At 40.2% G+C, this 14646-nt stretch overlaps 1 protein-coding gene across 1 annotated transcript in view; it reads left to right on the top strand.

The window, feature by feature from the left end:
- The window catches only part of Col28a1 (collagen type XXVIII alpha 1 chain), a 158454-nt gene that overhangs the window by 55830 nt on the left and 87978 nt on the right, over window positions 1–14646 (top strand). The window contains exons 14-18 of the mRNA XM_041675706.1: window positions 2126–2194; window positions 4351–4419; window positions 10196–10264; window positions 13363–13431; window positions 14520–14588. Of these exons, the coding sequence (XP_041531640.1) occupies window positions 2126–2194; window positions 4351–4419; window positions 10196–10264; window positions 13363–13431; window positions 14520–14588 (345 nt within the window). The remainder of the gene's footprint in view (window positions 1–2125; window positions 2195–4350; window positions 4420–10195; window positions 10265–13362; window positions 13432–14519; window positions 14589–14646) is intronic.

Raw genomic sequence — 14646 nt, 5'->3', positions numbered from 1 at the left:
GTTGCCTAATTTTGGTCAACTTGGCACAAACTAGAGTCATGGAGGAAAAGGAACCTCAGTTGAGGACTTTTTAAATGAGATTGGCCCATGGACACGTTTGAGGGGCATTTCCTTAATTGCTAATCGGTGTGGGAGCGCTCAGCCCACTGTGGGTGGTGCCATTCCTACACAGGTGGGCCTGTGTTATATAGGACAGGCAGAGGAACCAAGCCAGTGAACACCGTGGGTTCTGCTTTGTGTCCTGCTTTCGGGTTCCTCCCTGAGCTGACACCGTAGCTTTCCTGCACGATGCACTGTAATTTGTAGGCCAAATAAACCCTTTCCTCTCCAAGGTGCTCTTGGAAATGGTGTCTTATCACATCAATAGAGAAACAAACTATCAAATTTGGTGAATGTTTGTTGAACGAATGAGTGAACTCAACACATTTGTTCCTCTTATTCAATCTAATTTTATTTTTTATTTGTTATGTCATTAGTGAAGAGTAAGTTACCAATACTTTTGCTGTTAAATTATGTAACATTAGCTGGGCACTTTTCAGTCTAGTTTGCTATTTAGTTTCTATGCTCCTTTAAATTTTTACTCTAATTAATCGCTTGGCCATTAGAGCAAACTGTCATAGATATTAGACTTTTGATTAATGTTTTGGAATTAAAAGCTAGTTTCCCCATAAGCATTGCAATTTAAATTAAATTTCATGTTAGCCTTTTCTTTTAATTAAGTCTTTACCAAGTAGACTGCGCATAAATAATAAAGACCAACTTTTAAAAATGCAATATTAAGAAGAAGCAAAACAATGTGTTCAAGACTGGGATAGAGTTAGGTTTTTGTTTGTTTGTTTTTAAGACAGGGTCTCTCTGTGTAGACTAGAGAGACCTGCTTTTGGAGACCAGGGTGCTTTTGAACTCAGAGATTCACCTGCCTCAGCCTCCCAAGTGCTGGGGTTAAGGGCGTGTGCCAGCACACACAGCGTATGACTTGTGACTCACACATCATCCTGAGTCCTGCTCTGCTGCCCCCTTTGTGCAGAAAGCATCTCTAAAGCTTTTGGCTTGTGCTGGAGATCTGAACTCAAGTTCCATGAGCATCCAGTAATACTTTACCTCTGGTTATCTCCTCAGTGGCCCAAACTAGGAATCTTTTAATTTTTATTTATTTTTAATCTATATCGGTTTCTTGCCTGCATGTATGTCTGTGCGCCACATGTATGCCTGTTGTCCACGGAGGCCAGAAGAGAGTGTTGGATGTCTTGAAACTGGGATTACAGACAGTTGTGAGGCATCATGCGGATGCTGGGAATCAATGCAGGTCCTTTGGAAGAGAAGCCAGTTCTCTTGACCTCTGACCATCTCTCAGTCCCCCCCAAATAGAAATTTTCAAAGCTCAAAAAGTTTCCCTCCTCTTGGGGGTGGGGTGGGGGAATGAATAGGAAAGGAGAAATGTAAGGAAGGCAATGTAAGCTGTTTCCTCTAATAGATGGATTGATAGGGTTGCCTAGCGAAGGGCGTTGGCCTGCGATAGTTCACTGAATAGCCCACAAGCTCCAAAGCCAGCACACTGACCACAGTGATGCACTTCTGTAAGCCCAGTACTACTGGTCCTGAGGCTCACTGGCTAGCAGTGTAGACATCTGTAAGCCCAGTACTACTGGTCCTGAGGCTCACTGGCTAGCAGGGTAGACAGAAATAATGAGCTCTGAGTTCGGCGAGAGATCTTGTCTCAGAAAGTAAGAGCTTTTCCAGGCTCTCCAATATTTGCTCAGATGAGTAAGTCTCCCTGTGTCTTCTCCTGACCACACAGTCCTGGATCTCTTGTCCCATGGGATGTATTTTCTCATCTGTATTTTGAGGCATTACTTATTTCCACTCTCCTCTAATTTGAACACAAGAAGAAGCTCTTATGCCATTCCAAGAGAAGGAATATTGAAAACAGTGAGGGTCCTGCTACTCACAGGTACCCAGCTGACAGGATGGATCACACTAGAAAGATTCCCACTAAAACAGAGTGGGATTATATTGTCACCATGTCTGTGGGAACGGAAATTAACCATTCTCTTCTGTTTTTCCCCCTCCCATCTTGCCATCTCCCATTCTCACCCCTGTTCTCCTCCCCATTCTTTCCTATCAGGGTCCTCGTGGTCCTGAGGGAACACCAGGAGAGAGGGGCCCACCAGGAGAAGGGTTTCCAGGACCAAAGGTAACAAAAGTTCTGAACCAGTGGAAAAATTGCTTTGTCTTACAAGGTCATGGATTATAAACCGTTAGAAGTCAAGCGTTCTCCTGGACATTTTCACCCTTCTAAGTAAAAGAATATGCAAATTTCTCCATATCATGAAAGCACATATGCATGAAATTCATAATTATACAATAAGTAATCAGCAGACTTTCATTTTGTGTAATTATTGCATATTAATTAAAAGTTATCTTAGTTTATAGGCACTGAAGCTATGTGCATTTGTTTTGGGTCCAGAAGTTAAGTTACTGAGTGTAGCTATGGCAACCCTTGGCTTACAGCTTTGTTTTTACTAAACACAGATAAGAAAGAGAGTTTAATGCTCCAGTTTTAATAATATTGCTTTCAATATCATAAGAAGAGTAATTTCATCACAAAGAAAGAACAAAACATTCTGAAACAGTCGCTGTTGACCTGGAGTTGGGAAAGCAGACTTCCTACTGCTTCCTCCTCTCTGTGCGTTGGCAGTTCTTTCTGTAAAGGCCCAAAATAGCAGGTTCTTCAAGCGTTCTGAGCCCCTGATAACTGTACAAACGTTGGCTCTGTTGTAGTCTGAAAATAGCCACAAACAGTGTATGAATGATGGCCTGTGGCTGACCAATAAAACCACATTGACAGAAGTAGGCAGTGGGTCTGGTTAGTGGTCTGTGGTCGGCCAACCGCTGGTCTTCTGTCTATAGCATATCTGCCAGTGGCCACACAGAAAACAATTTTCTAATTACTTTGGGCCCTATCCACAAAATTTCAGAATAAGAGACATGCTTGAAATCGTTCATCATTTCCGAAGTCTTTCTCTGAAACATACATGTTGGGGTATACACACAATCCTGAGAACCACGTGCTGCTCTCCAGGTGTCTAAGAATCTCTACACATATCATTGTTTCTCAGGCCTGAGCCCTTAGACAGCCACATGGCTCTAAGCATCTCACTCTTACCTCTCTTACCATCATCAACCTTTGGTACCCATGAGAAACTTACACTTCAAGAGGGGAAAGCAGTTGGCTAAAGCAACAGACACTAAATCGTGAGTGATATAGATGGGTTAAATTTTAAAAGTTTTCCTTGTTAAATTTATTATAGATTGGGAATAATATGTGGGATAAGGTTACCTTATACATGAAATGCCTTTGACTACCAAGGAATCATGCCTAAGATAGCAGATCAAATGCAGTTTATTGCTATGTTTCAAAAATTTTTTATGTGGTTTCTTAAGTATTTTTACACCTAGTAGTCTTCTAGTTATGTCTAGCCCAAGCAATCTGGAAAATTCAAGTAGCCAGAATATTTCTCTTTCTATCTCTGTGTGTTAAACCAGAGGAGAGGGTGAGAATATTATGTTAATTACTAAGATACTAGAAAGTACAATATTCCAGGGAATGCCTCAATGGCATGTCCAGCATATTCTTATGCTACATAAAAGTAATACAGTATGGGCTAGAGTAATTAAGAGTATTAGCTGTTCCTCTAGAGAGTTCAGTTTTGACTCATGATCACATGTAACTCAAGCTCCAGGGGATCTAATGCCCTTTTCTGGCTTCTGATGGCGTTGGAAATGCATGTGGCACACACACATTCAGGCAAATCACACACACACACTACACACACACACACACACACACACACACAAATGTTATTATCATAGCTTGTTCAAGATTTTCCATGAATCCTTATAACCTTAGATTTTCAGTTGATTTTTATAAATTGAAACATTGAATCAATAATCCAGTTTCAGCAAGCGTTAGTTCACAGGAGAGACAAATTTTCCTTATCACCACGAATCCATTTCTGTCATTAGTAAGGGAAAGCGGCTTGCTATCACTAGCCACACCGCAAGACTGATTCTCTGATGGGATTGGAATTTAGCTCTTTTTCAGCTTGAGTGATGCTGTATACGTGCCTTTCTTGGATAGACCCATTCCTGTTTTAATGTTGAAACCAACCTTTTTTATTTCTGAGTTGCAAAGCTCAAAGTTCGAATTACTCATTTTGAATAAACAGTGAGTTTAGATGCTTGACTTAAAAACCATTAATGTGAACCATAATTCTCAGTAACTGTAATAGAAACTCTTAAAAGTCTTAGTTTTCTTTGTGCACTGATACCTTTCCAATTTGCTTTCAGGGTGAAAAGGGTTCTGAAGGACCAATTGGCCCACAAGGATTGCAAGGCCTGTCAATCAAAGGGGATAAGGTATTGCATATAAAGTATATAGTGAAAGCCATTATAAAGTAAAATTATTTTTGACATTGTTCTTTATTCGTGTGCAGTTTGAGTTGCATATAATAAGACAACCATCCCACACAGGTATCTAGGTAATTATAAACTAGAAAGTATTAGGTATTTTACTATGTGGGATAAATTATAATGTGAAAATTCACATTATCTATATTTCAAATAATTCCTCACTTATTTGAGTTCTAACTTTCAACGCATTCACATTATCTATATTTCAAATAATTCCTCACTTATTTGAGTTCTAACTTTCAACGCATTCTGTCATCAGCAATGCATCTTTGAAACCAGATATTAGCAAAAGATACTTCTTGGTAAAGAACACACTTGGTAAAGAAAAGTATATGATGGAGGGAGGGAGGGGAAGGAGAAACGGTACAATTATAGTATGACCTCAAAAATTAAAAAAACCATACTGGCTGTAATATATTACATGAATATGTATCTATGCATCTATGTACCTATCTTTACATCCTTGGGCTCTCACTAAACAAATACTATCTTAAAATGAAGCCAGAGTAAGGGAACTTGCTTAAGAAAACTGTTTTTTCTGTCCTTCAGCAGGGACTTTCAGAGTCTGCCTAATGTTAGGCAAAGGTCATGGGCTCCTTGCAGTGAGGGAGACCCACTCTGGTGGAAGCCAGTTCCAACTCAGGATAAAGATGCAAACTGAGGTTTCTGTGGAATTTGAGCTTGTGTTGGCTAGTTTGAGGCACAGTCACAAAAGCACAGACTGCCCTCTGATCGGATGCTCCCAGGGAGTGGAGATAATTTCATGATTGAATTTTTAAATGAATTTCCTCTAGCAGTTATGGGAAAATAGTTGTGGATGAGCTGCGACCAGTTCAATTTTTATTAAAAAAAAAAAGTAGAAGCACTCAACTTTAGACAATGTATTGGATGTCTGAATGTTTCTTGAGATTTGAATTTTTTTTATTTTTAATTTACCTGTGTTTGGACACGATGACAAAGTACTCTTGCTTCTCTATGCTCCATAACATTGCCTGGGGTCTGTGGTCTCACTGCCAGGCCCTAGCTGACAGAAGCTGCCTTACTCCTACCAAGTTATTTGTTTGCTTTAAAAGGCTCTGTGATTAGGAGTAGAAGCTGGGAATGGAAGCTCCTAGAAGTTGATCAGACCCTAAGAGCAGTGGGGAGTGAAAGTGCCCAGAGGGAGGAGAGTTAAGATACATGTCACATGTGTGTATGTGTACACAGACACCATACAAACACACATGCACACACACACACACATGCATAATTAAAACGTCATGAACTTCAGAGGAAGTGGAGGGCACAGGAGCCGTTGGGGGAGAGAGGGTGGGACATAAACATCCATGTGAGAAATTGCAGGAATAATAAAACAGATGTAAACGAGATGCATGCAAAAGCTAGAGACCCCATGTCAATCATGAGTCATTTGTCAGCCCCGAAGCATATCATTATATTATTTATATTAGAATAGCAACTGAAGATTGTTTCAAGTGTCTAGTTTCAACCAGCAGTGATATATTCTCTTCTGACTGTATTGAGTTAGCAAAAATAATGGTAAACAGTGAACCATGCAAATTTTAGATCTAATACAAGTCTTGGTTCATATAGGTCAGTTCCAAGGGTAACTGCAATTGTGAAATGCAAAATGCTTCGTTCTTCCTTTGGAGCTGCGAGAGCATGGTGGGCGCTGTGAGCCTTCTAAGCATGGTGGGCGCTGTGAGCCTTCTAAGCATGGTGGGCGCTGTGAGCCTTCCAAGGGTTCCTGCGACAGGCATTTGTGCTGCGAGAGCATGGTGGGTGCTGTGAGCCTTCCAAGGGTTCCTGCGACAGGCATTTGAGTTGCGAGAGCATGGTGGGCGCTGTGAGCCTTAACCTTCCAAGGGTTCCTGCGACAGGCATTTGTGCTTCCACATCTGCAGTTATACAAAGAAAACTTTGAAACACCTGGACACAATCACATAGAAAAGCTTTTGTTTGCTGCTCCCTTACAAAACCACCTTTGTCCACTCTCTCCTCACTGATTTTTTTTCCTTTTTCTATTATTTTAAGTGAAACTCAAAGTTCAGAAACTTTGCTGTGTGATTCAAGTGACAATGTAGTGCTATCTTAAGGCTCACAAATATATAATTGATAAATAAAATAATGAAGTACTGTTGGGGTCCGAGACCAGCCTGGACCATAAATTATTTCTCAAATCGGAGTGGAGAGGTGTGGGATTAAAGACACAACTCACATGACTTTTATTGGGAGGGAGTTTTGAGGGATCCCTGATGACGTTCTGAATTCACATCCTGAAAATCACCCACGTTTATTCTCCAAACAGTTTTTATACCAAAACATAAACTGAGGGGGAAATTTAGCAGCATTCTGTTTCCTAGGTAGCGGGGAGACTGACTGTGGTCATGTCCATACCTTTCTATGCCCATTTTGTCACATCTTCCTATCTATCTTCCTGCTCTGTATTCCTACTCTGGCATGTGGACTGAATTAACATCTCTTTCCCAGGTGATCTCCCACAATTTACAAAGAAGGAGCTGGAGAGATGGCTCAGTGGTTAAGAGCATTGACTGCTCTTCCAAAGGTGCTGAGTTCAATTCCCAGCAACCACATGGTGGCTCACAACCATCTGTAATGAGGTCTGGTGCCCTCTTCTGGCCTTCAGACATACACGACGAAGAAAGAATATTGTATACATATTAAATAAATAAATAAATAAATAAATAAAATATTTAAAAAAAAACAAAGAAGGAGCAGAGCGACATTAGCATATCCTGACCCTTTATTTAGGATGGCGTCAGTTTGTCTGGAAAGGCTACCTAGCCTTCTGTGTGGCAGGTGTAAACTGTGGCCTGAAATTCTGGCCACAATGTAGAAATATGGGCCTGTATAACATGGCCCTACAAAGTACTTAGAGCACAGATATTTATTTATTTTCTTTAATAAAATGATTCATTTTTACATAGTACTGTGTAATATAAAGACACTTTTATATGAGCATATATTATAAGTTTGGCATCTTCCCCTTACCATGATCCTCCCTTCTCCAGCCCAGGAGTCCCACAGACAGTTGTGCTTCTATTTTAAAGTCATATGTGCATATAGGATTTTATGTAACACATAAAATCGAGAAACGTGAACAAGAGAAAGCATACGTCTTTTGAAGACTATCATAATTCTCTTTGTACCATTCTCTCCAGTTGTACCCATTTAAAAACACTTATTGGTTTATTAATTGCTTCATGTAGTGATCAAAGGTTTCCTTTGTGCAGTAGGGTTTCTCCTTCCACCTGTACATTTGTCCTAGGGGTCAAAGGCAGTCTCCTTCCACCTGACATTTGTCCTAGGGGTCAAACGCAGATTGCCGAGCTTGTGTGCCAAGCATTTTTAGCCACTCAACCATCTTGCTGGCCTAGCTGTTTCCATTTTTAAAAAGCTTGGGGCTGGAGAGATGACTCAACTGTTAAATGGTCTAACTTCATTCCTTATGGCTGAAAGAGTTCAGTTGTGCGACACCACATTTTCTTTACCCATTTCTACATTGTTAAACATTTAAATTGGTTATTACCTTAGCTCTTATGAGTAGTGCTAGGACAAACACTGAGGACAGCATCGACATTTAATTGCAATCTCTGCATGAAGGGGGTCTTCGCTCTCTTTACTGACTCATTGCAAATTACTGGTTTTGAGCTGGATTCTGGAGTCAGCAGACTTGAAACTAACCACTGTCATCTTGTCCTTCTTGAAGGTCATCAGGGAATCGGAGACACAGAAAGTAGTTTTAAAGATGATTGAAGTAGACAAGGCAGGACACCCACTGAGGACAGGGCCGCTGGGGATGAAGGGATCAAGTTCTGAATTAGAACATTCTAGCTCTGAATTAAAAACTAAATACATTTTTATTCTAGGGTGTGTCTTGACACAAGTTGAACATGCTTTAATTTATATACAATCTGATCCACTGATGTGATTTTGTTCATTAATAACTATTTAGCCCAAGTTGCCTGCACGTCTTTTTGAACCAAATGCTACTGGCACACAGGCGACCTGGTCATTTACATTTCCCGTGTGGCTGTTTACATGCTACTAACGCAGCAACCTTTGGTTACAAAGCAGACCTTCTGTTGTCTGTCAAGCCAAAAAGATTCATTATCCGACCTTTCAAAACGAGGTTTGCTGACTGGGCCTGGAGGTACAGTATTGTAATTCTAGCCGCTCTGGAGGCTTAAGGAGAGGGAATCACAGATTCGAGACTGGACCACAGATAAGTACAAGGTTGACAAAAACAACATTGAGAGCTCGCACTTCAAAATAAAATGTAAAAAGAAGGCTAGGAATCTCTCGATGATAGAGAGCTTCCCTCACCTAAATCGGGCCTTAGGTCCAAACTCAAGGACCCTGCCCGAAAACATTGACTCTTCCTGATGTATTCTGCATATAATTGGCATTAAGACAAATGAAGCGAATTTGTTCATGCTGCTCAGTGGTGTTCTTGACCTAACTGTGGCTCTTACTGACTTTCCCCCTTTGAGGCTGTCTCTCTTCTTGGTCTGTCTGGGTGCTCTTCTTAGACCATGTTGCTGTTCCATTTCTCTGACCTCTAAAGACTGGAGTTCCAGAAAGACTTGTCTCTGACCTCTGTTTCTTGGTAAAGTCACCCAGGCATGGCACTAACTTTTGTCACTATTTTGAGGGCCCTCAAACTGAGTCCCCTAGTCCCAATCTCTCCTCCTTATGGTCTTCGCTTAGACATCAATTTTAGGCTTTTCAAATTTAGCAAGTCTGGAACAGGGCTCCCGGTATGACTATCACCCCTGCCTAGCTTGCTTTCTCCTTCTCGGTAAGTGGTAGCTCTCTTCCTTCAAAAACCCTGTGTTCTTCCCAGTCGGCAGCAGATTCTGTTAGTTCTATTTCATAAGCAACCTAGGACCTGAGTACACTCACATACAGCCATCTTTTGAGACATGGTGCCACTACTTAGCCCTTGACTAGCCAAGAACTTGCTATGTAGACTAGGCTGATAGCTGACTTACCCAGATCTGCCTGCCTCAGCTTCCTGAGTGCTAGGATTAACAGAGTGTGCCGCCACACCAGCCTTCACTCGTAACTTCTTCTTTCTTTTCTTGGAGAAGTTTGGGTTCTTTCATTTTGTTTCCTTTCATGTTTTAATTTTTGACATGTTATTTGAAAAATTTAGAAAATGTTTTCAATTTATTTTTCTCAATAAATTATTAATTTTATACTTTTGAATATTAGCTGTGCTCCATAAGAAAATGTTTGTGTTTTTGAAATAACTTTATATAGCTTGAGTTGTGAGAGAAATGACTGCTACATCTAAACTGATACAAATTCTAGGTTGTTCTTAAATATTCAGGAATATTTATATATACAAATACATATTTAGAGAGAGTAACAACAATTAGAGGTCATGAATCTGAAAAATAGCAAGGAGGGGTATATGAAGAGGTTTGCTGGCAGAGCAGGGAGGGGTAAATGATGTAATAATGTTATAATCCCCAAAATAAAAATAAATAATAACGATTTCATTAACAACAGCCAATTTAGATGGAACAGTGAAGACGCCGCCATTTTGGCGAGTCTGAACTACAGGTTGTTGAAAGGGAGTGTAGGTTGGACTTTCCATGCTGAATGTGTTCAAAGCGTAAAGATAGATCTTAATCTAGGCCAGTTCCGGATTAGCAAGGCGTAGTAAATTAGCTTTTGTCTACTCATATTTTGACAGGGGGATTTGGGACCTGTGGGTCCCCAGGGACCAATGGGTGTTCCTGGTATCGGAAGTCAAGGAGAACAGGTAAGTAGTTCTTGCTTCCCCTTTTTTGGCACAGACATTTCATCCTGGTCCTTGTGTTCAGGGAGGACCAGGCCTGTGAGCATCTTTGTGCTCATTTGGCAGTAATTCCAGCAGACTGTTAGTTCAGAATAATGCAAGAAAGGAGAAAATGTATCATGAGGAGATTATAATTTTAGGGCTTTCAGAAATTCAGAACATAAATTATGTGTTTCTTAGTGCTATGTCTTCCTCTGTTAAGACCTTATTAATAGGTAAGTGTTTTGGTATAAAATTTTATATTTGTAGTCCCCCTTGGCAGAGAAGTATTTTCTCACTTACTGGCATGTGCCTTTTCCTCTCTAAAGTTTCTGTATTCTCAGCTCTGCCAACAGAGGAGTGTTTCAAATTCCCTATATCCACCTACCTAAGTGTAGCATTGGGATTTAAGGAAGTACTGGGATCAGGGCTGACTAGTTACCTTAAAGGCATCCTTCCCTCAAAGAAGCAACCCATGATGGGATTTGTTTGTAAAGGTGTGGGGCCTCTGTGGTCAGAAGAGAGGAAGGATGGCTCCATGCTCAGAGCGGAACTACTCAGGGAAGCTGGAAAACTGTGTCAAATGTGTGAAGCCCAGACATCAGCACTATCTGCTATTGTTCCGTCTCTGCCTTTAGCCATGTAGTCTTGTTTCGTCAAAGCCACCAGCAAATACAGACGTATTGTCCTGGTTAGGGACTGGAGATCTCATTTGAGTAAAATTGAATTATTATGTTTCCTGGAGAATGCATAGTCCTTCCTTGATGTACTTTGATGGAAGATAAAGGCTTGAAAGTGAGGTAATTCCAAGTCTCATTGTTGACCTGAAATGTGAGTTTATTCCTATGAATTTTCTAAAATCCTTCTTATTACGTATTTGTTATCCCAAGCAACAGTAAGATTGTCTACTATTCCTTTTCCCACTTCCTCACCCTGGGCAGAGTTCCGAGTCTAATATGTTAGGAGGGTTACGGTGCAGAAAACATCAAGATCCATCTATAAATAAGTGTCGAAAACAATCAGACCTCAGTATTCTGGCTACTGAGGATCCTGGGCTGACTCTCAGGATCTACAGTTTGTCTGTTGGGTCCTGCAGGACTACATTCTGAGATCCTGGCAGCACTGTTAGATCCTGGGTTTTGTGGTTTCTTGAGGCCGAGATACTAGTCCGTGACTGACAATGGGGTTCAAAGACAGGCCAGTCTGTCCAGATGGTCTGGGGATTCTGGACCTCCCACCTGCGGCTTCCTGCCTTCCTGTTCCCTTTAATGCTGGTTCTTAATGGAGACTGTTATGTTTTTAGTGAAAAAAGGTTTGTTTTTTTTTAATTTCTTTGGATTTTATATGTCCTTTCTTCATTACAAAAGAAAAACAAAAACTTAGAGGCACGATGTCTTTACAGGACTGACCCCATAAATGACCCTGTTGATGGGGAGCAGAATGGGTGGAAGTGTTTGTAAACTGTTCAAAGAATTCATTTTCTCTTTTAAGAGAAATGGCACAAACACTACTTAATCTCTGCTTATGCAGTCATCCAATTCCGTTCTTAAATTTCATCTATCACGTTCTTGTGCTCATGACTTCCTCTTGTTGATTCCTTATAGAAATATATTTCCCCATTCAAATATTTATGAGGAAAATCTGTTTCAAGCAACCTGTGGACAATGTCCTTCAAATGGTCTTCATATTTTAATTAAATATTTAGTCACTCGATCACCTCAGATGTTTTGCCGAGTGACATGGAACGAAAGTAACCATATGTGGACATGTAACCATAAATGCACCAAGTACATGCTGTGGTATTCTGTTCTTCGTCTGTTAGGTGATATTTGCAGACAGCTATAAATGAGAGAAGTTCCTTCTTGGAACCACGGTCACTCCGCTAAATCGTGGGGGACTTCTCAGTCTCATCAACCGGAGAAAAAGAAATGATATTTGTATTTTATTTTAAAATGTATTTATTTTATTTTATATGTATGAGAGCTTGCCTCATACATATAATGAACATGTATGTATGTTCACTATGTGCATGCCTATTACCTGTGGAGTCGAGAAGAGGACATCAGACTCCCTAGAACTGGAGTTACTGTTGACTGCCAGCTGCCATGTGGGTGCTGTGAACTTAACCATTCTGTTATAGTAGTAAGGGCTCTTGGTCACTGAATCGACTCTCCAGCACCAATATTTATATTTTCAAGATAAACCAGCAGCTGTACTGTCTAACTGGAGCAAAGAAGATGGCTTTTTGTAGTATATAAGGATAAATTAATAATGTGTCTTATAAATATTATTTCTACTGTTGCAGTTTATGGCATGCAGACAAGCATAATTTTAATGTTTTATCTTGATAGCCTTTAATTTTCTTTTTTCCAGTGGGGGCCACATCTTCTCTTTCCTGACACCGAATAAAATTCCCAATGGAGCACAGACTTTGGATCTCTTTTAGACATCTGAAGCTGTAGGGCACAGGAGTTGTCTTAGACCACAGGGAAACACAAATATTTACATTATGAGTCATAATAGTAGCAAAATTACAGTTATGAGGAAGTGACAAAAATAATTGTATGTCTGGGGGGTCACCACAACATGAGGAAGCTTATTAAAGGGTCACAGCATTGGGAAGGTTGAGAACCACTGGCTTGGAATGAATGAGAACTCACATACATCACTCTATCCTCATCCTAATAGTCAGAACCTAGTCCACATACGTACACCCAACTCCAGTAGGAAGCAGGAGTTGTTTTTGTTTTTTGAGACAAGATCTTGCCACATAGCATTAGCTGGTCTGTAACTTACTATATAGACCAGGATGGCCTGGTCTTGTTGCCTCCCAAGTGCTGGGATTAAAGGTGTTCACTGGAAGCATGAGATTTATTCCAGGTATTCTCGTGGACCAACTGACATTTCTCTTCCTATCCTAGAAGGAAAGCCTATGCATTGGGGTTTAAACAGTGGTGATTGCTCAGATGCTTCCCGCAGTGTCAGAAGTTTGTAACGCAGAGCTATACCTTCACTTCAGAAGATCCAGGCGTTCCCCAAACATCTTAATTTCACTAACAATGTTTAAAACTTTTATTCTAAAGGGGATTCAAGGTCCAATTGGTCCACCTGGTCCACAAGGACCCCCGGGACAAGGCTCACCTGGTTCCAAGGTAACTTTATGAATGACAGAAAAATGCAATGCATTTTATAGTATTATTGTTGTTTATGATTGATGTTCAATGACTTTGCAAGAGAACAGATGGAATTAACTTAAAAAATCAGAACATTCTATACTAAGTGATGCTGATATTATTAATGGCTTAGAAGGTATAATACATATTCTTTTTGCTTTAAAATGCTTTTACTTGTATAACCTTTATTTATATCTTGTCTTATTTTTAATTATTGAGACCCTATTCTAAAAGTGCAAGTAGGCATCAATACGGCGACCCTCTCTGGGTTGGCGAGCTTGCATTCTCACCAGCATTTCCACAGTGGGTTCAACTTCCAACACCTAAAAAGATGGAGACAGAAATGTTGTAAATAGTCAAAGTTTTCCTTGAATTTTGGAATCAGATTACCATTTAATTTGGAACTCTTCCTCATTGCTTGGGGAGAGGCAGTTATTACAATTAGTCACCTTCCACATTGCTTCAAGGATCCCTATTTGTTGTTCTAAATAAATAAATGATACATCTCAGAAAAGCTTGCTCACCTTGGAGCACACATATAATATAAAAACAATCACTGATACCCTTCAGATTATTGATTTATGTGTTGGTTTATTTGTTTATTCATTCATTCGTCTTTTGGAGTGTGGGGAAGACAAGATCTTTCTGTGTAGACCAATAGAGATTACAGGAGTGTGCTCCTGTGGGCCCTTGTTTTATTTGGGACGTATCGTTGAGAGTTTGGGTTGTTCTCTGGTTTTGTTGTTGTTGCTTTTGGTTTGGTTAGAGATCAGTAGGGTTTTCAGTGTATGTTTAACTATTATGTACTGTATCTTTTCAAGGTGTCTACCACATTATACAGGTGTATACCACATGGCCTATAGTTTAAGTCAAACTTACAATAAAAATCCATGTAAATGAAGGCACTTCATATGTAACTACTTTGTGTGTGTGTGGGGGGGTGTGGTGTGAATTATGAATTAGGTGCATAAAATTGTCTCACCTTGTTGATATCTATTTTGAGAGATCAATGTCAGGAATGTATTACGTTCATTGTGCATAATATTTAAATATTCTTTCCTTCCCAGGGAGAAATAGGCCAGATGGGACCCACAGGCCCTAGAGGACCAATGGGAGTTGGAGTACAGGGTCCAAAGGTGAGTTGACTTGTGTTGCTCAAACGCAAGTAGGCAATTTACAAAACACATTGTAAGG

The sequence above is a fragment of the Microtus oregoni genome, unplaced genomic scaffold (genome assembly GCF_018167655.1).
Source record: "Microtus oregoni isolate MIOR12 unplaced genomic scaffold, Mior012 000026F_ref0000081, whole genome shotgun sequence".
Classification (NCBI taxonomy): domain Eukaryota; kingdom Metazoa; phylum Chordata; class Mammalia; order Rodentia; family Cricetidae; genus Microtus; species Microtus oregoni.
This window is presented reverse-complemented; position numbering and strand designations above follow the sequence as displayed.